Source organism: Syngnathus floridae, unplaced genomic scaffold (assembly GCF_059516105.1).
Source record: "Syngnathus floridae isolate MCC-2025c unplaced genomic scaffold, RoL_Sflo_1.0 HiC_scaffold_58, whole genome shotgun sequence".
Taxonomy (NCBI): Eukaryota; Metazoa; Chordata; class Actinopteri; order Syngnathiformes; family Syngnathidae; genus Syngnathus; species Syngnathus floridae.
Genome location: NW_028284087.1, coordinates 196,084 through 219,532, shown reverse-complemented (window position 1 = coordinate 219,532; position 23,449 = coordinate 196,084). Strand labels below are relative to the sequence as shown.

Below are 23,449 nucleotides of genomic sequence, written 5' to 3'. Positions count from 1 at the left end.
CATTGTCCGTAGGCAGCTAGTGGCAAAATGCACCCTGTTAGAGTTGCGCTCGCTCCAACTTATTTTGCAAGAACCACACGGGAGACAAGTAAGTTCTTTTGGACACCTGCAGGTGGAGAGTCCATCCGTTGTACGAATGAAGTCTGACTCTCGGCTCCTGCACGAGCATTTTAATTAAGAGAAACAGGGTGGGTGTAAGAGTGGATTGAATAGAGGAAGCCCTTGACCTCTAGTCAAAACATAGCAAGGGGTGTTTTACGACTTTGTGTAGGAAGGGATAAGCGATAGGGATAAATAAGGGATAAATAATATTATTTATTACAGGTTGCAGTCAAAGTCAAAGCAACATAATGATACGATAAAGATAATCTGGAAAACCCTGACACACCCTGTAGTTGTCACTTTTGGAAAAGACGAGCGTCCCTCCAATCATCGCCGGTGACGTGTTTTTCAGGCTCTGGAGACAGGAGCTCATGTCAGAAATGTCATTGTGAGTCGCGTTTGTTTCTGCGCCGGAGCCGTTCGTTCCCTTTGCATCCAAAGAATCTCAAAGGCGGATTATTTGTGTCGACAGGAGAGAGATTTGCTGCTACGATACCGACGTCGAGAATCTCTGAGGAGGAACAAAGCGTGAGGTCCTGCAAGGTGAGTCTGTTTGTTTGCGGCTGCTTGGTGTTGCGCAAGATGAAATGGCCTTTTTCTCGCTATCGTTCCTCTCGTCGATTCATCGTGAGGTGTCGCTTCAGTTTGTTCAGAGAGATGTTTGCTTCCGCGCCCGCAGGTCATCGAAACATTTTACGGCTACGACGAAGACGTGTTGGTGGACTCGGACGGATCGTCCTTGTCTTTTCACACCGACAGAACCCCCGACACGGAACCCGAAGAGGTAGCCCGCCATTTCTGCCAGCGTATTGGCACCAAACATTCCTCTTCAGCCTGGAATCGGACTCGTCTTTGCGTCGCGGGTGCTTTGTCGCCGGTCTGACTGATTCTGGTACTAGTGCTGTGTTGCATTGGTGTGTGCATGAAGAGGCGGAGCTTCGCTACCGCCAGCTGACGCAAGAATATCAAGCGCTGCAACGAGCCTACGCTCTGCTAGCCCAGACCAGCGAAGGGGACTACGACGCCGAGAAGGAGATCAAGGTGGCGCCCCTTCCCGCAACCCCCGGCCGGGTCGCAGCCTCCCCGTTCTCACCCAGCCTCGGGTGTTCTCTGGTCTGAAAGGAGGAGGAGGAGCCTCCCTCCTCCTCCTTTCAGACCAGAGAAAAGCTGATGGTAGAAATGGGTCACTATCAAAGCAGAGTAGCAGATCTGGAGTCAGCGCTGAAGCAACAAGGACAGGTAAGCTCATCAATGAGCACACCTTTTTCTCAGACAAAATAGCTACATTCTTCAGTCACTCATTCGTCTGGCATTACTGGACCAACCCCCCCCCCGAATGTGGCTGGGAAAATGCGGAGAAAAGCAAATGTCATTTTCCAGTCAACCAAAGAATTTGTGGATGAAAATGACACAACATTCCAAAGCTGTCCACGCGTTTGTCTCTTCTAGAATGTCAAGTGGGTGGAGGAGAAGCAGCTGCTGCGTCAGAGCAATCAGCAGTTGGCCGAAAAGGTGACGGAAAGAAAGGCGCTGGGCGGAGTCGCTTGGCGTCACACCCGTCGGGAAGCCCCGCAGATGAGGTCTGACTGTCTTTTCAGGTCAGGCGGATGGAGGCGGAAGAAGCGCGTCTGAAAGAGCACATCCAGGATATCCGAGACCAAAACGAACTGCTTGAGTTCCGCATCCTGGAGCTGGAGGTGGGAAGACTCGCACAAGCGTGTTGAGGCCAGAGATGTGACGGACGGACGGACGGACGGACGGATGCATGCCTCTGCCTTTCAGGAGAGGGAGTGGCGCTCCCCCGTCTTGAAGTTTCTGCAAGTCCGTTTCCCAGACGGCCTCAGCCCTTTGCAGATCTACTGCGAGGCCGAGGGCGTGAGCGTACGTAAGGCGTCCCTCGCAACCCTAACCTTAACCCGAGGTCCCAGAACACCTTACATTGCTCCTTGCGCCTTTCCCCCGGACATCGTCATCAGTGATCTGATGAAGAAGCTGGACATCCTGGGCTATAACGCCGTAAGTGTATGTCGAACTCCTTATGTTCGCACTCCACGAGACTCGGCGGCTCAAATGTGACTTTTGGAAGGCTTTGCGCTGAAAGAAGCTTGTTGACGCTGTGCCTTTGGGCTCTTCTATGTTCTGCAAGCAGAAGGGCTACCTGGATGAAGAGTTGGACTTCAGGAAGTGTTCCATGGACCAGGCTCATAAGGTAAGCCTCCCTCAAATCTCCCGCCGGACCACTGATGGACGAGGATTGCGGCCCAGAGGATCCTGGAGCTGGAGGCCATGTTGTACGAGGCGCTACCGCAGCGGGACTGCCCCGCCACGGACGGCGAAAAAGCCAGCCACGCTGGCGTGAATGACGTGCTGACGGCGGATCAGAGAGAAGAGCTTAGGAGCGCCGTGGACCAATGGAAGCGAGCCCTGATGTGCGAGTTGAGGGAGCGCGACGCTTGCATCCTCCAAGAGAGAATGGATCTGCTGCACAGCGCGCAACAGGTAAGGGCCCAAAGCCAGCCCGGCACTTACTTGCACGCTTACTGGCTTTTGAATGCCACTTTCCATTTGTCCGTCCTAGAGGAACAAAGAGCTGAAAGAATTCATCGAAGCTCAGAAGAGACAAATCAAACAATTGGAGGAGAAGTTTCTGTTTCTCTTTCTATTCTTCTCCTTGGCCTTCATTCTGTGGCCCTAACACCAGCTGGTGAGTGAGCTCCAGCGGCACCGCACTCGACACCTCCGATACACTGCCAGCCGGTCTCAGACGTTGGCAGACGCTCCGATGCCAACGTATACCCCCCGCCACGGTGACAGAGGCACCGCGTCACACCGGCGCTCATCCAATCAGAAGGCAGGAAAAGCAAATTCACATGCAGGGCACTTTTGAACCAGAAGAGAGCGCCACAAAAAACGGTTGTTGCCCCAAACGCGCACTAAAAAGGGTCAGAATAACAAGAGTCCCACTGGCCAGCCGGGGCCACCCGTCCAGCTGTTTCTTCAGGGGGGAAAAAAATTGGAGTCACCGGTGAGTACATTTTGCATTTAGCTCTGCTTTTCTGCTTCTGTCTTCAAGTGTGTGGCATCCTGCGATCAAAGATTCAGCCAACCCCAAAGCGGTTGACCTCAACGTCCCACCACCATGCCTACCAGAGCAGGTGACATGATGCTTTGGACATCCTTCCGTCTCAGATGCCCAAAAGTACTCTTTGCCACATCTGCGGCAATACGGTGTCTTTTCAAAGGTGCAAATAAATCCAGCGTGGGCGGAACACGCACGTCTTCGGTTTTTCCCGCTTTGTTTGTGTGACAGCTGTTGTGAAAATTTTATACAAATAAAGTTGTATAGTACAGGTTTGGCCAAGCCGCAACTCCCGAACCGCATGCGGCTCTTTTATGTTCATATCAACATTTGTGTGTGTGTGTGTGGGGGGGGGGGGGGGGGGTTGTGCGTGTTGGCTTCACTTGAGTTCAATTTGGTATTTTGGTCATAAGCGCATGTGGTGAAATTCCACAAAGTAGGATGGGCAAACACATTTCTTTTAACTATGAGTGTCAATTGGGCTCTCGAAATGGCAGGGAAAAGATGCACAGCAAAACGAAAATACGTAGATGAACACAGGACGTTTTAATCAGAGTGGGAAAGTTTCTATTTTTTGTTGAACGTGATGGCAAACCATTCTGCCTGATATGTCAGACCTCAGCGCATTTCAAAGATTCAAATCTTCAGCGCCATGCACTTCAGCTCACTCCATGCTAACATTGATCAGGCGTCGAACCCGCAACATCATGCTTAAGAGGTGGCCATGCTAACCAGTGCGCCATTATGTCAACGCATAATAACTAAGTCTACTGATCAAAACAGCGGTTACTATATGACGTCGCTACGTCGTGGTCACGTGACGCAGACAAGACGTCAATGGACGTGGGCAGAGTTAACTTGTTTAAAAGGGAGTGGGCAGAAGAAATATTTAATTTATTTAAATCTATTTTGAGTGCACACCATTATGCCAATGCATAACAACTGTAAATCTACTAAACAAAACAGCGGTTGCTATTTGACATCTGCCACGTCGTGGTCACGTGACATACGTGACGTCGATGGGCGTAACTTTCGCCGGAATTCAAATCCGCGGGGAGAGTTAACTTGTTTAAAAGAGAGTGGGCAGAAGAACTATTTAATTTATTTAAATCTATTTGGTGTGTGCGCCATTATGTCAATGCATAACAACTGTAAGTCTACTAAACAAAACAGCGGTTGCTATAGGACGTCTGCCACGTCGTGGTCACGTGACGCGGACGTGACGTCGACGCCTACTTTACATCCCACCGATCACAGGACCCCTCGGCTGCATAACCGTGCCCCCTTCCCAACCAATCGGATTTGCTATACGCGAAAACGACGCCAATGGAAAGAGCTTCCGCCCAAATTTAAATCCGTGGGCGTGGCTCGCAGCAGGAAGTAGGAAAATGGCGGCGATGTTGACAAAGACACGGCGGATGGTAACATACGACTAACAAGAGAAATATTTTTATTTTCTGCTTGCAACTGGACCGTCCAGAGCGTACACGGTAAGTACAACTCATCGTTTTTAAAAAGAAGTACTTTTGTTGCCCTGAAAAGCGAGTGAGCGTGGCGTTTGTGGGGGACGTCGAATTTCGACGATTCTTTCTGGTCAACGGTTGTAAATGATTGTGTTGATTAAAAAAGAAAACTTGATGTAACTCTACTTTTAACTGCCGTTTCAGATAGATTTGGAATTGCATCACATCCAATTTTGCCTAGAGCGTACACGGTAAGTAACACTCGTTGTGTTTAAGGAGATTTACGTTTGTAATAGCAGAAGTGTAGCCGCGTTGCGTTGTACGTGTGAATGTTGGTCCAGGCGAAATGTTAATGTTTAATTTCATTCCTTTAGGTTCCACGGTGTTTGTTGGCTGCAAGTTTTCCACTGCAAGAAGAGGCTCATATCATTGACCAGGAGCGAGCTACAATGGTGAGTAGCCATAACATTTATGTTAAACACTTCCTATTTCATGTCTAACAGTACTTGATTTAACAAATAACCATAAATAAATACAGTGTGGGCACTGAAGTTAACATATGTGATTATACTGCCTAATCTGTCACCGAGTAGATTGTTGCAAAGTAATATAAGATCCAAAGTTGTAATTCAGAATAGTTTTCAAAAGAAGGCCATTAGAATTATATACAAGTCTGATTACCCTGAACAAGCTATTAATTAAATCACAAATTCTTCAATTCAAAGATTTGGTAGATTATCAGACAAATAATGTCTAACAGTAATTGATTTAACACATCACGATAAGTAGATTGAGTGTGGGCACTCTCAAGTTAACATATTTGATTATACTGCCTAATCTGTTACAGAGTATGTTGTTGCCAAGTAATGTAGAATAGATCCAAAGTAGTAATCCAGAATAGTTTTGAAGAGGCCATTAGAATAATAAACAAATCTGATTACCTTGAACATAATAACAAGCTAAGTGTTTAATATGTCCTATGAAGTCAAAATTGGGCACCATCATGTGGTGAAATTTGGAATTGCATCACATCCAATTTTGCCTGGGAACAAACAGATTAAATAAATCTTAGTTTTGAATAAGCCACTCCTTCTCAAACAAGTAAACTCTGCCCATTTCGCGCAGTAGATGTTCTGTTAATATCTAGTATTTATACAAAGTCATAATTTAAATTGCTTTCAACCTTCATTCATCGGTTCAACCAACATTACTCGCTCTTATTACCAACTTGTATTGATTTAACTAAGCGTTTAATACTTCCTATCAGGTCTCAAGGCAAGATTTGGCAAAATACAGTTTCAGCAAATCCAATTTTGCCAGGGAACAAAAATAGATTAAATAAACTAAATAAGTCTTCTTCCCATTAAATAAATCAGAAAAGTCTGTCTTGTAACCAGTCCTCTTCAAACAAGTAAAGTCTGCCCATTTTGTGCCGTAGATTTTGTGTCTATGCCTAGTATTTAAACAAAATCATAATTTAAACGACTTCTTTCCTTCATTCACTTTGGAAATTTGGAATTGCAGCAAATCGAATTTTGCCAGGGAACAAAAATAGATCAATTAAACTAAATAAGTCTTCTTCCCATTAAATAAATTAAAAAAGTCTGTCTTGTAACCAGTCCTTTTCAAACAAGTAAAGTCTGCCCATTTTGTGCCGTCGATTTTGTGTTAATGCCTAGTATTTATACAAAATCATAATTTAAAGGACTTCATTCCTTCATTCACTTTGGAAATTTGGAATTGCAGCACATCAAATTTTGCCTGGGAAGAAAAGTAGATTAAATAAATTTAATAAGTCTTACTACTTCCCATTAAATAAATTAAATACGTCTTACTTGTTCCCACTCCTTTTCAAAACAGTAGTTTAAAACGAGGGCCCTTCACTCAATCTTTAACCTCAACCCCGCACGTTGTGTTGTATCTGTGAATGTTGGTTGTGGCCAAATGATAGTTTTCTTTCATTCGTTTAGGTTCCAAGAAAACTTGATGTAACTCTACTTTTAACTGCCGTTTCAGATAAGCGGGTATTACGTCGCAGTCATGTGCCGCGGATATGACGTAATTGCCCGAACCTCCGCCAAAATTCAAATCTGTTGGCGCGATGGCCGTGAGCCACTGAGCAGCGACGATTATCAACGGAAATATCTTTATTTTCTGCTTGCAACTGGACCGTCTAGAGCGTACACGGTAAGTAACACTCATTGTGTTTAAGGAGATTTACGTTTGTAATAGCAGAAGTGTAGCCGCGTTGCGTTGTACGTGTGAAAATTGGTCGAGGCGAAATGTTAATGTTTAATTTCATTCCTTTAGGTTCCACGGTGTTTGTTGGCTGCAAGTTTTCCACTGCAAGAAGAGGCTCGTATCATTGACCAGGAGCGAGCTACAATGGTGAGTAGCCATAACATTTATGTTAAACACTTCCTATTTCATGTCTAACAGTACTTGATTTAACAAATAACCATAAATAAATACAGTGTGGGCACTGAAGTTAACATATGTGATTATACTGCCTAATCTGTCACCGAGTAGATTGTTGCAAAGTAATATAAGATCCAAAGTTGTAATTCAGAATAGTTTTCAAAAGAAGGCCATTAGAATTATATACAAGTCTGATTACCCTGAACAAGCTATTAATTAAATCACAAATTCTTCAATTCAAAGATTTGGTAGATTATCAGACAAATAATGTCTAACAGTAATTGATTTAACACATCACGATAAGTAGATTGAGTGTGGGCACTCTCAAGTTAACATATATGATTATACTGCCTAATCTGTTACAGAGTATGTTGTTGCCAAGTAATGTAGAATAGATCCAAAGTAGTAATCCAGAATAGTTTTGAAGAGGCCATTAGAATAATAAACAAATCTGATTACCTTGAACATAATAACAAGCTAAGTGTTTAATATGTCCTATGAAGTCAAAATTGGGCACCATCATGTGGTGAAATTTGGAATTGCATCACATCCAATTTTGCCTGGGAACAAACAGATTAAATAAATCTTAGTTTTGAATAAGCCACTCCTTCTCAAACAAGTAAACTCTGCCCATTTCGCGCAGTAGATGTTCTGTTAATATCTAGTATTTATACAAAGTCATAATTTAAATTGCTTTCAACCTTCATTCATCGGTTCAACCAACATTACTCGCTCTTATTACCAACTTGTATTGATTTAACTAAGCGTTTAATACTTCCTATCAGGTCTCAAGGCAAGATTTGGCAAAATACAATTTCAGCAAATCCAATTTTGCCAGGGAACAAAAATAGATTAAATAAACTAAATAAGTCTTCTTCCCATTAAATAAATCAGAAAAGTCTGTCTTGTAACCAGTCCTCTTCAAACAAGTAAAGTCTGCCCATTTTGTGCCGTAGATTTTGTGTCTATGCCTAGTATTTAAACAAAATCATAATTTAAACGACTTCTTTCCTTCATTCACTTTGGAAATTTGGAATTGCAGCAAATCGAATTTTGCCAGGGAACAAAAATAGATCAATTAAACTAAATAAGTCTTCTTCCCATTAAATAAATTAAAAAAGTCTGTCTTGTAACCAGTCCTTTTCAAACAAGTAAAGTCTGCCCATTTTGTGCCGTCGATTTTGTGTTAATGCCTAGTATTTATACAAAATCATAATTTAAAGGACTTCATTCCTTCATTCACTTTGGAAATTTGGAATTGCAGCACATCAAATTTTGCCTGGGAAGAAAAGTAGATTAAATAAATTTAATAAGTCTTACTACTTCCCATTAAATAAATTAAATACGTCTTACTTGTTCCCACTCCTTTTCAAAACAGTAGTTTAAAACGAGGGCCCTTCACTCAATCTTTAACCTCAACCCCGCACGTTGTGTTGTATCTGTGAATGTTGGTTGTGGCCAAATGATAGTTTTCTTTCATTCGTTTAGGTTCCAAGAAAACTTGATGTAACTCTACTTTTAACTGCCGTTTCAGATAAGCGGGTATTACGTCGCAGTCATGTGCCGCGGATATGACGTAATTGCCCGAACCTCCGCCAAAATTCAAATCTGTTGGCGCGATGGCCGTGAGCCACTGAGCAGCGACGATTATCAACGGAAATATCTTTATTTTCTGCTTGCAACTGGACCGTCTAGAGCGTACACGGTAAGTAACACTCATTGTGTTTAAGGAGATTTACGTTTGTAATAGCAGAAGTGTAGCCGCGTTGCGTTGTACGTGTGAAAATTGGTCGAGGCGAAATGTTAATGTTTAATTTCATTCCTTTAGGTTCCACGGTGTTTGTTGGCTGCAAGTTTTCCACTGCAAGAAGAGGCTCGTATCATTGACCAGGAGCGAGCTACAATGGTGAGTAGCCATAACATTTATGTTAAACACTTCCTATTTCATGTCTAACAGTACTTGATTTAACAAATAACCATAAATAAATACAGTGTGGGCACTGAAGTTAACATATGTGATTATACTGCCTAATCTGTCACCGAGTAGATTGTTGCAAAGTAATATAAGATCCAAAGTTGTAATTCAGAATAGTTTTCAAAAGAAGGCCATTAGAATTATATACAAGTCTGATTACCCTGAACAAGCTATTAATTAAATCACAAATTCTTCAATTCAAAGATTTGGTAGATTATCAGACAAATAATGTCTAACAGTAATTGATTTAACACATCACGATAAGTAGATTGAGTGTGGGCACTCTCAAGTTAACATATATGATTATACTGCCTAATCTGTTACAGAGTATGTTGTTGCCAAGTAATGTAGAATAGATCCAAAGTAGTAATCCAGAATAGTTTTGAAGAGGCCATTAGAATAATAAACAAATCTGATTACCTTGAACATAATAACAAGCTAAGTGTTTAATATGTCCTATGAAGTCAAAATTGGGCACCATCATGTGGTGAAATTTGGAATTGCATCACATCCAATTTTGCCTGGGAACAAACAGATTAAATAAATCTTAGTTTTGAATAAGCCACTCCTTCTCAAACAAGTAAACTCTGCCCATTTCGCGCAGTAGATGTTCTGTTAATATCTAGTATTTATACAAAGTCATAATTTAAATTGCTTTCAACCTTCATTCATCGGTTCAACCAACATTACTCGCTCTTATTACCAACTTGTATTGATTTAACTAAGGGTTTAATACTTCCTATCAGGTCTCAAGGCAAGATTTGGCAAAATACAATTTCAGCAAATCCAATTTTGCCAGGGAACAAAAATAGATTAAATAAACTAAATAAGTCTTCTTCCCATTAAATAAATCAGAAAAGTCTGTCTTGTAACCAGTCCTCTTCAAACAAGTAAAGTCTGCCCATTTTGTGCCGTAGATTTTGTGTCTATGCCTAGTATTTAAACAAAATCATAATTTAAACGACTTCTTTCCTTCATTCACTTTGGAAATTTGGAATTGCAGCAAATCGAATTTTGCCAGGGAACAAAAATAGATCAATTAAACTAAATAAGTCTTCTTCCCATTAAATAAATTAAAAAAGTCTGTCTTGTAACCAGTCCTTTTCAAACAAGTAAAGTCTGCCCATTTTGTGACGTCGATTTTGTGTTAATGCCTAGTATTTATACAAAATCATAATTTAAAGGACTTCATTCCTTCATTCACTTTGGAAATTTGGAATTGCAGCACATCAAATTTTGCCTGGGAAGAAAAGTAGATTAAATAAATTTAATAAGTCTTACTACTTCCCATTAAATAAATTAAATACGTCTTACTTGTTCCCACTCCTTTTCAAAAAAGTAGTTTAAAACGAGGTCCCTTCACTCAACCTTTAACCCTATTTATTCACCTTCTAGGCTAAGTGTTGAAGGCTAAGTGTTAAAGGCTAAGTGTTAAAGGCTAAGTGTTAGAGGCTAAGTGCCAGAGGCTAGGCGCCAGAGGCGAGTTTTTGTGGGCTGAAGTTTTAGTGGGGTTAGTGTGAATACAATCCAAAAGAATACAACAGAATACAATACAATAGAATATAATACATAGATTAAATTCAATAGCTCTTACTACTTCCCATTAAATAAATTAAATACGTCTTACTTGTTCCCAATCCTTTTCAAAAAAGTAGTTTAAAACGAGGGCCCTTCACTCAACCTTTAACCTCAACCCCGCACGTCACATTGTGTTGTATCTGTGAATGTTGGTTGTGGCCAAATGATAGTTTTCTTTCATTCGTTTAGGTTCCACGGTGTTTGTTGGCTATGTTTTCCACTGTCAGAAGGATGAAAATACAAAGTACAACGCTTGGACGTGGGCGAAGACGTCACCGGTGAGTCCTTCCTTCCTATTTATTTACCTTCTAGATGCTAGAGGCTAAGTGTTAGAGGCTAAGTGTTAGAGGCTAAGTGTTAAAGGCAACACAATACGAACAACACAACACAATACGAACAACTCAACACAATATGAACAACACAATATGAACAACACAACACAATACGAACAACACAACACATTACGAACAACACAACACAATACGAACAACACAACGATACTGCACTGAACAACACGATACCGCACTGAGAAACACGATACCGCACTGAACAACACGATACCGCACTGAACAACACCATGCCGCACTGAACACCATGCCACACTGAACAACACCATCCCGCACTGAACAACACCATGCCGCACTAAATAACACCATGCCGCACTGAACAACACCATGCCTCACTGAACGACACCATGCCGCACTGAAAGACACTATGCCGCACTGAACGACACCATGCCGCACTGAAAGACACCATCCCGCACTGAACACCATGCCGCACTGAACAACACCATCCTGCACTGAACAACACCATCCCGCACTGAACAACACCATGCCGCACTGAACAACATTATGCCGCACTGAACATTATGCCGCACTGAACAACACCATGCCGCACTGAACAACACCATGCCGCACTGAACAACATTATGCCGCACTGAACAACACCATGCCGCACTGAACAACACCATGCCGCACTGAACAACACCATGCCGCACTGAACAACACCATGCCGCACTGAACAACATTATGCCGCACTGAACAACACCATGCCGCACTGAAAAACACCATCCTGCACTGAACAACACCATTCCGCATTGAACACCATGCCGCACTGAACAACACCATCCCGCACTGAACAACACCATCCCGCACTGAACACCATGCCGCACTGAACAACATTATGCCGCACTGAACAACATTATGCCGCACTGAACAACACCATGCCGCACTGAACAACACCATGCCGCACTGAACAACACCATGCCGCACTGAACAACATTATAACGCACTGAACAACACCATCCCGCACTGAACAACACCATGCCGCACTAAACAACATTATGCCGCACTGAACAACATTATGCCGAAATGAACAACACCATGCTGCACTGAACAACACCATGCCGCACTGAACAACACCATGCCGCACTGAACAACACCATGCCGCACTGAACAACACGATCCCGCATTGAACACCATCCCGCACTGAACAACACCATGCCTCACTGAACAACACCATGCCGCACTGAACAACACCATGCCGCACTGAACAACACCATGCCGCACTGAACAACACCATTCCGCACTGAACAACACCATGCCGCACTGAACAACATTATGCTGCACTGAACAACACCATGCCGCACTGAACAACACCATGCCGCACTGAAAAACATTATGCCGCACTGAACAACACCATGCCGCACTGAACAACACCATCCCGAACTGAACAACACCATGCCGCATTGAACAACACCATGCCGCACTGAACAACACCATCCTGCACTGAACAACACCATCCCGCACTGAACAACACCATGCCGCACTGAACAACACCATGCCGCACTGAACAACACCATGCCGCAATGAACAACACCATCCCGCACTGAACAACATTATGCCGCACTGAACAACATTATGCCGCACTGAACTACATTATGCCGCACTGAACAACATTATGCCGCACTGAACAACATTATGCCGCACTGAACAACATTATGCCGCACTGAACAACACCATGCCGCACTGAGCAACACCATGCCGCACTGAACAACACCATGCCGCACTGAACAACACCATGCCGCACTGAACAACACGATACCGCATTGAACAACACCATGCCACACTGAACAACACCATCCTGCACTGAACAACACCATCCCGCACTGAACAACACCATGCCGCACTGAACAACATTATGCCGCACTGAACAACATTATGCCGCACTGAACAACACCATGCCGCACTGAACAACACCATGCCGCACTGAACAACACCATGCCGCAATGAACAACACCATGCCGCACTGAACAACACCATGCCGCACTGAACAACACCATGCCGCACTGAACAACACCATCCCGCACTGAACAACACCATCCCGCACTGAACAACACCATTCCGCACTGAACAACACCATGCCGCACTGAACAACATTACGCTGCACTGAACAACACCATGCCGCACTGAACAACACCATGCCGCACTGAACAACACCATGCCGCATTGAACAACACCATGCCGCATTGAACAACACCATGCCGCACTGAACAACACCATCCTGCACTGAACAACACCATGCCGCATTGAACAACACCATGCCGCACTGAACAACACCATCCTGCACTGAACAACACCATCCCGCACTGAACAACACCATCCCGCATTGAACAACACCATCCTGCACTGAACAACACCATGCCGCACTCAACAACACCATGCCGCACTGAACAACACCATTCCGCACTGAACAACACCATGCCCACTGAACAACACCATCCTGCACTGAACAACACCATCCCGCACTGAACAACACCATGCCGCATTGAACAACACCATCCTGCACTGAACAACACCATCCTGCACTGAACAACACCATGCCGCACTGAACAACACCATGCCGCACTGAACAACACCATGCCGCACTAAACAACACCATGCCGCACTGAACAACATTATGCCGCACTGAACAACATTATGTCGCACTGAACAACACCATGCCGCACTGAACAACACCATGCTGCACTGAACAACATTATGCCGCACTGAAAAACACCATGCCGCACTGAACAACACCATCCCGCACTGAACAACACCATGCCGCATTGAACAACACCATGCCGCACTGAACAACACCATGCTGCACTGAACAACATTATGCTGCACTGAACACGATCCTGCATTGAACAACACCATGCCGCACTGAACAACACCATCCTGCACTGAACAACACCATCCTGCACTGAACAACACCACCCCGCACTGAACAACACGATCCCGCATTGAACAACACCATCCCGCACTGAACAACACCATGCCGCACTGAACAACACCATTCCGCACTGAACAACACCATGCCGCACTGAACAACACCATGCCGCACTGAACAACACCATGCCGCACTGAACAACACCATGCCGCACTGAACAACACCATGCCGCACTGAACAACAACATGCCGCACTGAACAACACCATCCCGCACTGAACAACACCATGCCGCATTGAACAACACCATGCCGCACTGAACAACACCATCCTGCACTGAACAACACCATCCCGCACTGAACAACACCATGCCGCATTGAACAACACCATGCCGCACTGAACAACACCATCCCGCACTGAACAACACCATGCCGCACTGAACAACATTATGGCGCACTGGACAACATTATGCCGCACTGAACAACACCATGCCGCACTGAACAACACCATGCCGCACTGAACAACACCATGCCGCACTGAACAACATTATGCCGCACTGAACAACACCATGCCGCACTGAAAAACACCATGCCGCACTGAACAACACGATCCCGCATTGAACAACACCATCCTGCACTGAACAACACCATGCCGCACTGAACAACACCATGCCGCACTGAACAGCACCATTCCGCACTGAACAGCACCATGCCGCACTGAACAACACCATCCTGCACTGAACAACACCATCCCGCACTGAACAACACCATGCCGCATTGAACAACACCATGCCGCACTGAACAACACCATCCTGCACTGAACAACACCATGCCGCACTGAACAACACCATGCCGCACTGAACAACACCATGCCGCACTGAACAACATTATGCCGCACTGACGCATTGAACAACACCATGCCGCACTGAACAACACCATCCTGCACTGAACAACACCATCCCGCACTGAACAACACCATGCCGCATTGAACAACACCATGCCGCACTGAACAACACCATGCCGCACTGAACAACACCATGCCGCACTGAACAACACCATGCCGCACTGAACAACACCATGCCGCACTGAACAACACCATGCCGCACTGAACAACACCATCCCGCACTGAACAACACCATGCCGCATTGAACAACACCATGCCGCACTGAACAACACCATGCCGCACTGAACAACACCATTCCGCACTGAACAACACCATGCCGCACTGAACAACACCATCCCGCACTGAACAACACCATCCCGCACTGAACAACACCATGCCGCATTGAACAACACCATGCCGCACTGAACAACACCATCCTGCACTGAACAACACCATGCCGCACTGAACAACACCATGCCGCACTGAACAACACCATGCCGCACTGAACAACATTATGCCGCACTGAACAACATTATGCCGCACTAAACAACATTATGTCGCACTGAACAACACCATGCCGCACTGAACAACACCATGCCGCACTGAACAACATTATGCCGCACTGAACAACATTATGCCGCACTAAACAACATTATGTCGCACTGAACAACACCATGCCGCACTGAACAACACCATGCCGCACTGAACAACATTATGCCGCACTGAACAACACGATCCCGCATTGAACAACACCATCCCGCAGTGAACAACACCATGCCGCATTGAACAACACCATGCCGCACTGAACAACACCATGCTGCACTGAACAACATTATGCTGCACTGAACAACACGATCCTGCATTGAACAACACCATGCCGCACTGAACAACACCATCCTGCACTGAACAACACCATGCCGCACTGAACAACATTATGCCGCACTGAACAACACCATGCCGCACTGAACAACACCATGCCTTACTGAACAACACCATGCCGCACTGAACAACACGACGTCGCACTGAACAACACGACGCCGCACAGAACAACACGACGCCGCACAGAATAACACAATACCGCACAGAACAACACAATACCGCACAAACAGTTTTAGATAATATTACGTCGCAGTCATGTGACGCGGACATGACGTCAATAGGCGGAACTCACGGCAAAATTATAATCCGTGGGCGTGGCTTGCAACAGGAAGTAGGAAAGCGGCAATTCTGGCAAACAAGACACAGCGGTTAGTAACACGATGACTAACAAGGCAAATATTTTTGTTTTCAGCTTGCAACTTGACCGTCTAGAGCGTACAAGGTAATTACAACTGTTTTTTTTTAGCCCTGAAAAGCGAGGGAGTGTGGCGTTTGGGAGGAATGTCGAACTCGGCGTCTGCTTCCAGCCACAGACGCCAAATTTCGACGATTATTTCGACTGGTCAACGGTTGTAAATTATTGCGTTGACTAAAAACTTTATTTAACTCTACTCTTAACTTTGCCGTTTCAGATATGCGGGTATTACACCGCGGAAATGACGTCAATAGGCTGAACTCTCGCCAAAATTCAAATCTGTGGGCGCAATGGCCTTGAGCGAGACACCGGATACAAACACGACGATTATCAACAGAAATATCTTTATTTTCTGCTTGCAAGTGGACCGTCTAGAGCGTACACGGTAAGTACAACTCATTGTGTTTAAAAAGATTTACGTTTGTGTAGTTTGCGTTGCGTTGTATCTGTGAATGTTGGTTGAGGCTAAATGTTAATGTTTAATTTCATTCCTTTAGGTTCCACGGTGTTTGTTGGCTGTATGTTTTCCACTGCAAGAAGAGGCTCGTATCATTGACCAGCAGGAGCTACAATGGTGAGTACCCCTTTCGTCTTCCATTTATGTTAAACACTTCCTATTTCATGTCTAACAGTACTCGATTTAACAAATAACCATAAATAAATACAGTGTGGGCAGTCACGTTAACATATGTGATTATCCTGCCTAATATGTTTATCACAAATATGTCACTAATCACTAATATGTTTATTTGTTTATCACAACACCTTTGGACCTTCAGCAATCGATTATTTCCCTTCATCTACATAGAGACAGAACGATGGTGTCTTAAACATCTCATTCATTTCACCAAATAACTTCACGCAGGTGGATAACGGCCGTCTCGGTCACGCTATGTTGCGTGATGCAGTTTTGAAGAACCAAATGCATTTATTCAATGAATAAGTCAAGCTAGTTCTATGTTTATGATGTTGTAAGTTACGGTACCGATTGAAGTTGAGTTCGAAGCCAGTGGAAAACAGCGCTGCGTTTGTGCTCTCCAGGTACAAATGTTGTGATCTCTGACTGACGACCGGGCGAGACTCGAGTAAGAGATGTCCAAACGAGCTCCGGCAGGGCGGGCCAAGGCGGAGCGAACGGACGCCCTTCAGGCCGCCAATGACGAGCTGAGAACCAAACTGATGGACGTCCAGTTAGAACTTCAGCAGGAGAAGAACAAGGTGAAAACCTCAACAGACAGACACTGCCTGCCTCCCTGCCTGCCTCCCTGCCTGCCTCCCTCCCTCCCTCCCTCCCAGTTTTCCCGATGTAGATTAGACATGCGTGTGCCATGACTGTGTCAGCCTACATCAACAAATGCACCGAGGACGTCAGCACCACTAAGAATATCATCACCCGGGGCAACCAACGACCCTGGATGACTGAGGAGGTACGTCAAACGCTACGAGCGCGGAACTCTGCCTTCAAGTCTGGCGACAAGGAGACACTGAGGACAGCGAGAGCCAACTTGAACCGTGCCATCAGGATAGCGAAGCGAGACCGCAGTCGAAAATTTCAGGATCGTTTCCACGACGTCAAAAACATCAGGAGTATGTGGCAAGGCATACGGGCGATTACAGACTACAACTCACTCTCCCCCCCCCCCCCGGTGGGTGTAGTTGATGCTGACTTTCTAAATGGTCTAAATAACTTCTTTGGGAGGTTCGAGGCACTAAACGGCACTCCAGCAGTTAAAACTGTCCCCCATCAGGAAGAGGAGGTACTCTGCCTTGACTCCGCCGATGTGTTGAAGACCCTGAGGAGAGTCAACCCCTGTAAGGCCCCTGGCCCCGACAACATTCCTGGGCGTGTGTTCAGGGAATGTGCAAGTCATCTGGCTGGGGTCATCACAGACATTTTTAACACCTCGCTGGGCCAAGCCACAGTGCCGGCGTGCTTTAAGACTGCCTCCATCATTCCAGTGCCGAAGAAACCTCAAATCACCTCATTTAATGATTACCGGCCTGTTGCACTGACTCCGGTTATGATGAAGTGCTTCGAAAGGCTGCTTAAAGGTCACATCGTTTCCAGACTCCCCCTATTATTTGACCCGTTCCAGTTTGCCGACCGGCAAAACCGCTCCACTCAGGACGCCATCTCCTCCGTTCTTCACCTGAGCCTGGCTCACCTGGAGGAGAAGAACACCCATGTGCGGAGGCTGTTCCTGGACTTCAGCTCAGCGTTTGACACCATCATCCCACAGCATCTGGTAGGAAAATTGGAACACCTGGGCTTCAACACCCCCCTTCGCAACTGGCTGCTAGACTTCCTCAGCAACAGACCTCAGTCAGTCCGGGTCGGACAGAACACCTCTGATGTCATCACCCTCAGCACAGGCTCCCTTCAGGGCTGCGTCCTGAGCCCCCTGCTGTTCACCCTGATGACACACGACTGCGTCCTCAGGTTCACCACCAATCACATCGTGAAGTCAGCAGACGACACAACGGTGGTGGGGCTCATCAGAGACAACAACGACCTGGACTACAGAGAGGAGGTGGAGCAGCTGGTGGGCTGGTGCAGAGAAAACAGCCTGATCCTGAATGAGGAGAAGATGAAGGAGATCATCGTCGACTTCAGGAAAAAACAGCCTCACCACGCTCCACTGATCATCAACAGCTCAGCTGTGGAGGTGGTCAGCACCACCAAATTCCTGGGGGTCCACATCACAGAAGACCTCACCTGGACTATGAACACTACGGCACTGGTCAAGAGGGCACAGAAGCGCTTGTACTTACAGCGGAGGATGAGGAGAGCCCACCTGCCCCCACCCATCATGAGGACGTTCTACAGGAGCACCATAGAGAGCATTCTGACAAGCTGTCTCTCTGTGTGGTGTGGAGGCTGCACCGCCTCCGATTGGAAGAACGTGAGGAGAGTGGTGAGGACAGCAGAGAGGATCATAGGGGCTCCTCTTCCCTCCATTCAGGACATTTCATCTCAGCGCTGCATGTCCCGTGCCCGTAACATCATCAATGACCCATCACACCCCCACCATGGACTGTTCTCCCTGCTGCCCTCTGGGAAGAGGTTTGCAGCATCCGCTGCAGGTCCACCAGGTTCTGCAACAGCTTTTTCCCTGCTGTCATCAGACTGTTGAACACTAGAACTGTTGAGCTCTAAACTGAACTCTGCATCACACATTCACAGAACTGTACTTTATGACACTACGGACCTCTATCTTGCACTATCTCGCACTACCAACTTTACTGAACTTGTATAAACCCTTTAAATAGAAGTTTAATACATGGTTTAGCATTCCTCTGCACACTCTTGAATACTGTTTTGCCTACTTGCACTATTGCATAATTATCACTGCTGCACTTTATACTTATTTTTAATATATATATATATATATATATATATATAGTATATGTATATATATATATTTTCATAGGATATGTTACTTCTATTCAACTGCAATATCACTACTTTGTTGTAAGACGTATGCAACGGAATTTCGTTTTGTATGCACCATGTGCAGACAAGATGACAATAAAGTTTGTCTAAGTCTAAGTCATGTCAGGTCAGCTGTCTGGAGAGAGAGAGAAGTCAGGACCTGCGGGCGGAGCACCACCGTGCCACCGCCGCCATGACGGAACTCAAAAGCAAACTCCATGAGGAGAAGCAGAAAGAGTTAGCCATTACCAGGGAGACATTACTGCGGCAGCATGAAATGGAGCTGATGAGAGTGATCAAAATCAAAGATGGAGAGATCCAGCGACTGAATGCCTTGGTCCTCAGCCTGAGGGACGGCTCCATGGACAAGGTGATCCGCTCTATCCGTGTCTGACTATCCGCACGCCACGTCGGGCTTCGATGCGGCCGCTACCGTATTGTGTAGCTTGTCCCCAGTAAGCGTCGCGGCGCTCCGTTGCGGTCTCAACGGCCCGGTGTGGCGCAATGTCTGCTCAGGTGAGGAGGGGGGGCGCTTTGCTGGCGGAGGTGGAGGAGACGCGGCGGTGTCGGGAGACCGAGCGGTGTCGCCTCCACCAGGAGCGCGGAAGAAGCCCTGGCAGCGGCCCAGCAGGCCTGGCAGTCCCGAGCGGCCGAGCTCCGATCGGCTCATCACCAGCATCGGGAGGAGCTGAGCCGAACCAAGAGAGACTGCGAGAGGGAGATCCGCCGACTGGTAGGACTGATCAGATGCGCGGTGCGTGGCTATGTTCCCAATTTCGTTGTATACCTGCAGTGCAATGACACCTAAGGCATTCTATTCTATTCTATTTCACAAGAAGAAAATGTCCGGTTGCTCGCTTCGCTTTTGTCACAGCAAAGGTGTTCCAGTCGATTCAAGAAAAAAAATTGGCCGGTTGCTCTCTTTGTTTTTGTCACAATTCTGGCAAATGAGTTTGCCCGCCTGCCTGAGCGCTCCCCGTTTGTACATCCAGACGGATGAGATCAAGCTGAAAGACAGAGCGGTTAGTGTTTTGGATGAAGCCCTGGGGCCGGCCACGTCCACCGCCTTCAGCTGCAGACTCAGGCTGCCGAGCAGCAGATCGCTGCCCTGAGGGATTCCCAAAGGGCGGGCCTAAACTACCCTGGAAGTGGGGTCAACGCCGCTACTAGCAATCCTCTTCATTGCGTAAGCCACCTCATCACACACTTGCAGTACGCATGACTTAGTTCGTTGCTGGAGGAAGGTAGCACAAAAACAGTTTTGAACTTTGAACGAGTGCTTGTGTGTGTGTGTTGCGGGGCGTTTTCAGTCTCAGGAGGATCGGGACACGCGACGGTTTCATCTGAAAATCGCTGAGCTCAGCGCAGTCATCAGGAACCTGGAGGATCGAAACGCCCTGCTTTCTGAAGAGCGCAATGAACTGGTAATTTATTGACGGCACGCTTGAAGGTTTGCGCTACGTTTGATGCGCGCCATCCAGCGAGGCACCCATTGCGCTTGCTTATTAGTTGAGCGGCGCGTCGAGTCGGTTGCCTGGTAGATGTCTTTTATTGGGAGCCAAAGCCACGATTCCGTTCAAACCGATGCAAAAGGAATGGATACGTTCTGGCCCGCGTGTTGTGCGTCTTTCACATCCCGCACTTCATGCTTGCAGCTAAAGCGACTGAGAGAAACAGAAAGCCAGTTTCTGCCACTCCTGTACAAAAACAAACGCCTGAGCAGGAAGAATGAAGAACTCTCGCTGGTGCTGTGTCGCCTTGAAAACAAAGTGCGCTTTGTCACCCAGGAGAACGAGGAGATGGCAAGCTTGGTAAGTCGACGCGGACAACGGCGGCGTGCCAACAGAGTCCACTGCATTTGTGTTCCACAGAGAAGGCCTAGTTCGCTCAATGACCTGGACCGCGGTTGCGGCCAGCAGGACGGTGAAATGGAGTTCCTTCAAGTTGTGGAGCAGCGGCACATCATCGACGACTTGTCCAAGGTCTTCAGGCAGGCGACTCGGTGCACGTACGGCAGCGCCACGCTCGCTCGCTGTCGCCAGGAAATCTTTTCCGTCCAAAGCTTGGCCGGCGGCCGCCATCCAAAAAATTGGCCCCTTAAATTCCGACCTTTCAAGCAGGAGCATTGTGCGCACGCGTTTGAACACGCTTTAGACTTGTTTTGCCGTTTTCAGCAGCTCAAAGCTCCCGTTTTGTCAGCGCCTTTGCCACTCGCTGTGCGCTGAAAACGACGGACTTGCCCGGCTGCTCAGCCCGTCAACCATGAGCCGCGAGCGCGACATCATTGTCCGTAGGCAGCTAGTGGCAAAATGCACCCTGTTAGAGTTGCGCTCGCTCCAACTTATTTTGCAAGAACCACACGGGAGACAAGTAAGTTCTTTTGGACACCTGCAGGTGGAGAGTCCATCCGTTGTACGAATGAAGTCTGACTCTCGGCTCCTGCACGAGCATTTTAATTAAGAGAAACAGGGTGGGTGTAAGAGTGGATTGAATAGAGGAAGCCCTTGACCTCTAGTCAAAACATAGCAAGGGGTGTTTTACGACTTTGTGTAGGAAGGGATAAGCGATAGGGATAAATAAGGGATAAATAATATTATTTATTACAGGTTGCAGCCAAAGTCAAAGCAACATAATGATACGATAAAGATAATCTGGAAAACCCTGACACACCCTGTAGTTGTCACTTTTGGAAAAGACGAGCGTCCCTCCAATCATCGCCGGTGACGTGTTTTTCAGGCTCTGGAGACAGGAGCTCATGTCAGAAATGTCATTGTGAGTCGCGTTTGTTTCTGCGCCGGAGCCGTTCGTTCCCTTTGCATCCAAAGAATCTCAAAGGCGGATTATTTGTGTCGACAGGAGAGAGATTTGCTGCTACGATACCGACGTCGAGAATCTCTGAGGAGGAACAAAGCGTGAGGTCCTGCAAGGTGAGTCTGTTTGTTTGCGGCTGCTTGGTGTTGCGCAAGATGAAATGGCCTTTTTCTCGCTATCGTTCCTCTCGTCGATTCATCGTGAGGTGTCGCTTCAGTTTGTTCAGAGAGATGTTTGCTTCCGCGCCCGCAGGTCATCGAAACATTTTACGGCTACGACGAAGACGTGTTGGTGGACTCGGACGGATCGTCCTTGTCTTTTCACACCGACAGAACCCCCGACACGGAACCCGAAGAGGTAGCCCGCCATTTCTGCCAGCGTATTGGCACCAAACATTCCTCTTCAGCCTGGAATCGGACTCGTCTTTGCGTCGCGGGTGCTTTGTCGCCGGTCTGACTGATTCTGGTACTAGTGCTGTGTTGCATTGGTGTGTGCATGAAGAGGCGGAGCTTCGCTACCGCCAGCTGACGCAAGAATATCAAGCGCTGCAACGAGCCTACGCTCTGCTAGCCCAGACCAGCGAAGGGGACTACGACGCCGAGAAGGAGATCAAGGTGGCGCCCCTTCCCGCAACCCCCGGCCGGGTCGCAGCCTCCCCGTTCTCACCCAGCCTCGGGTGTTCTCTGGTCTGAAAGGAGGAGGAGGAGCCTCCCTCCTCCTCCTTTCAGACCAGAGAAAAGCTGATGGTAGAAATGGGTCACTATCAAAGCAGAGTAGCAGATCTGGAGTCAGCGCTGAAGCAACAAGGACAGGTAAGCTCATCAATGAGCACACCTTTTTCTCAGACAAAATAGCTACATTCTTCAGTCACTCATTCGTCTGGCATTACTGGACCAACCCCCCCCCCGAATGTGGCTGGGAAAATGCGGAGAAAAGCAAATGTCATTTTCCAGTCAACCAAAGAATTTGTGGATGAAAATGACACAACATTCCAAAGCTGTCCACGCGTTTGTCTCTTCTAGAATGTCAAGTGGGTGGAGGAGAAGCAGCTGCTGCGTCAGAGCAATCAGCAGTTGGCCGAAAAGGTGACGGAAAGAAAGGCGCTGGGCGGAGTCGCTTGGCGTCACACCCGTCGGGAAGCCCCGCAGATGAGGTCTGACTGTCTTTTCAGGTCAGGCGGATGGAGGCGGAAGAAGCGCGTCTGAAA

General features: G+C 46.7%; 1 protein-coding gene and 1 long non-coding RNA gene across 2 annotated transcripts; both read left to right on the top strand.

Moving 5' to 3' along the window:
* Positions 1 to 2,382: 2,382 nt before the first annotated feature.
* On the top strand, positions 2,383 to 2,924 carry LOC148378203 (janus kinase and microtubule-interacting protein 3-like). Its single transcript, XM_088367971.1, has 2 exons — positions 2,383 to 2,601; positions 2,681 to 2,924. The coding sequence occupies exons 1-2, from the start codon at positions 2,389 to 2,391 to the stop codon at positions 2,795 to 2,797; spliced, it is 330 nt and encodes a 109-aa protein (XP_088224097.1). The 5' UTR covers positions 2,383 to 2,388; the 3' UTR covers positions 2,798 to 2,924.
* A 5,677-nt stretch (positions 2,925 to 8,601) lies between these two features.
* LOC148378202 (uncharacterized) lies at positions 8,602 to 11,277 on the top strand. The gene is made up of 3 exons (XR_015856095.1): positions 8,602 to 8,767; positions 8,891 to 8,968; positions 10,805 to 11,277. It is a non-coding gene; the product is annotated as an uncharacterized LOC148378202 (long non-coding RNA).
* The last annotated feature ends 12,172 nt before the right edge of the window (positions 11,278 to 23,449 follow it).

Excerpts from the sequence above, each read along its gene's own strand:
- LOC148378203 (XM_088367971.1), top strand. The coding sequence starts at position 2,389 with ATGTTGTACGAGGCGCTACCGCAGCGGGACTGCCCCGCCACGGACGGC. Across the intron at positions 2,602-2,680 it reads TGCTGCACAGCGCGCAACAG|AGGAACAAAGAGCTGAAAGA; the intron begins GTAAGGGCCCAA and ends TGTCCGTCCTAG.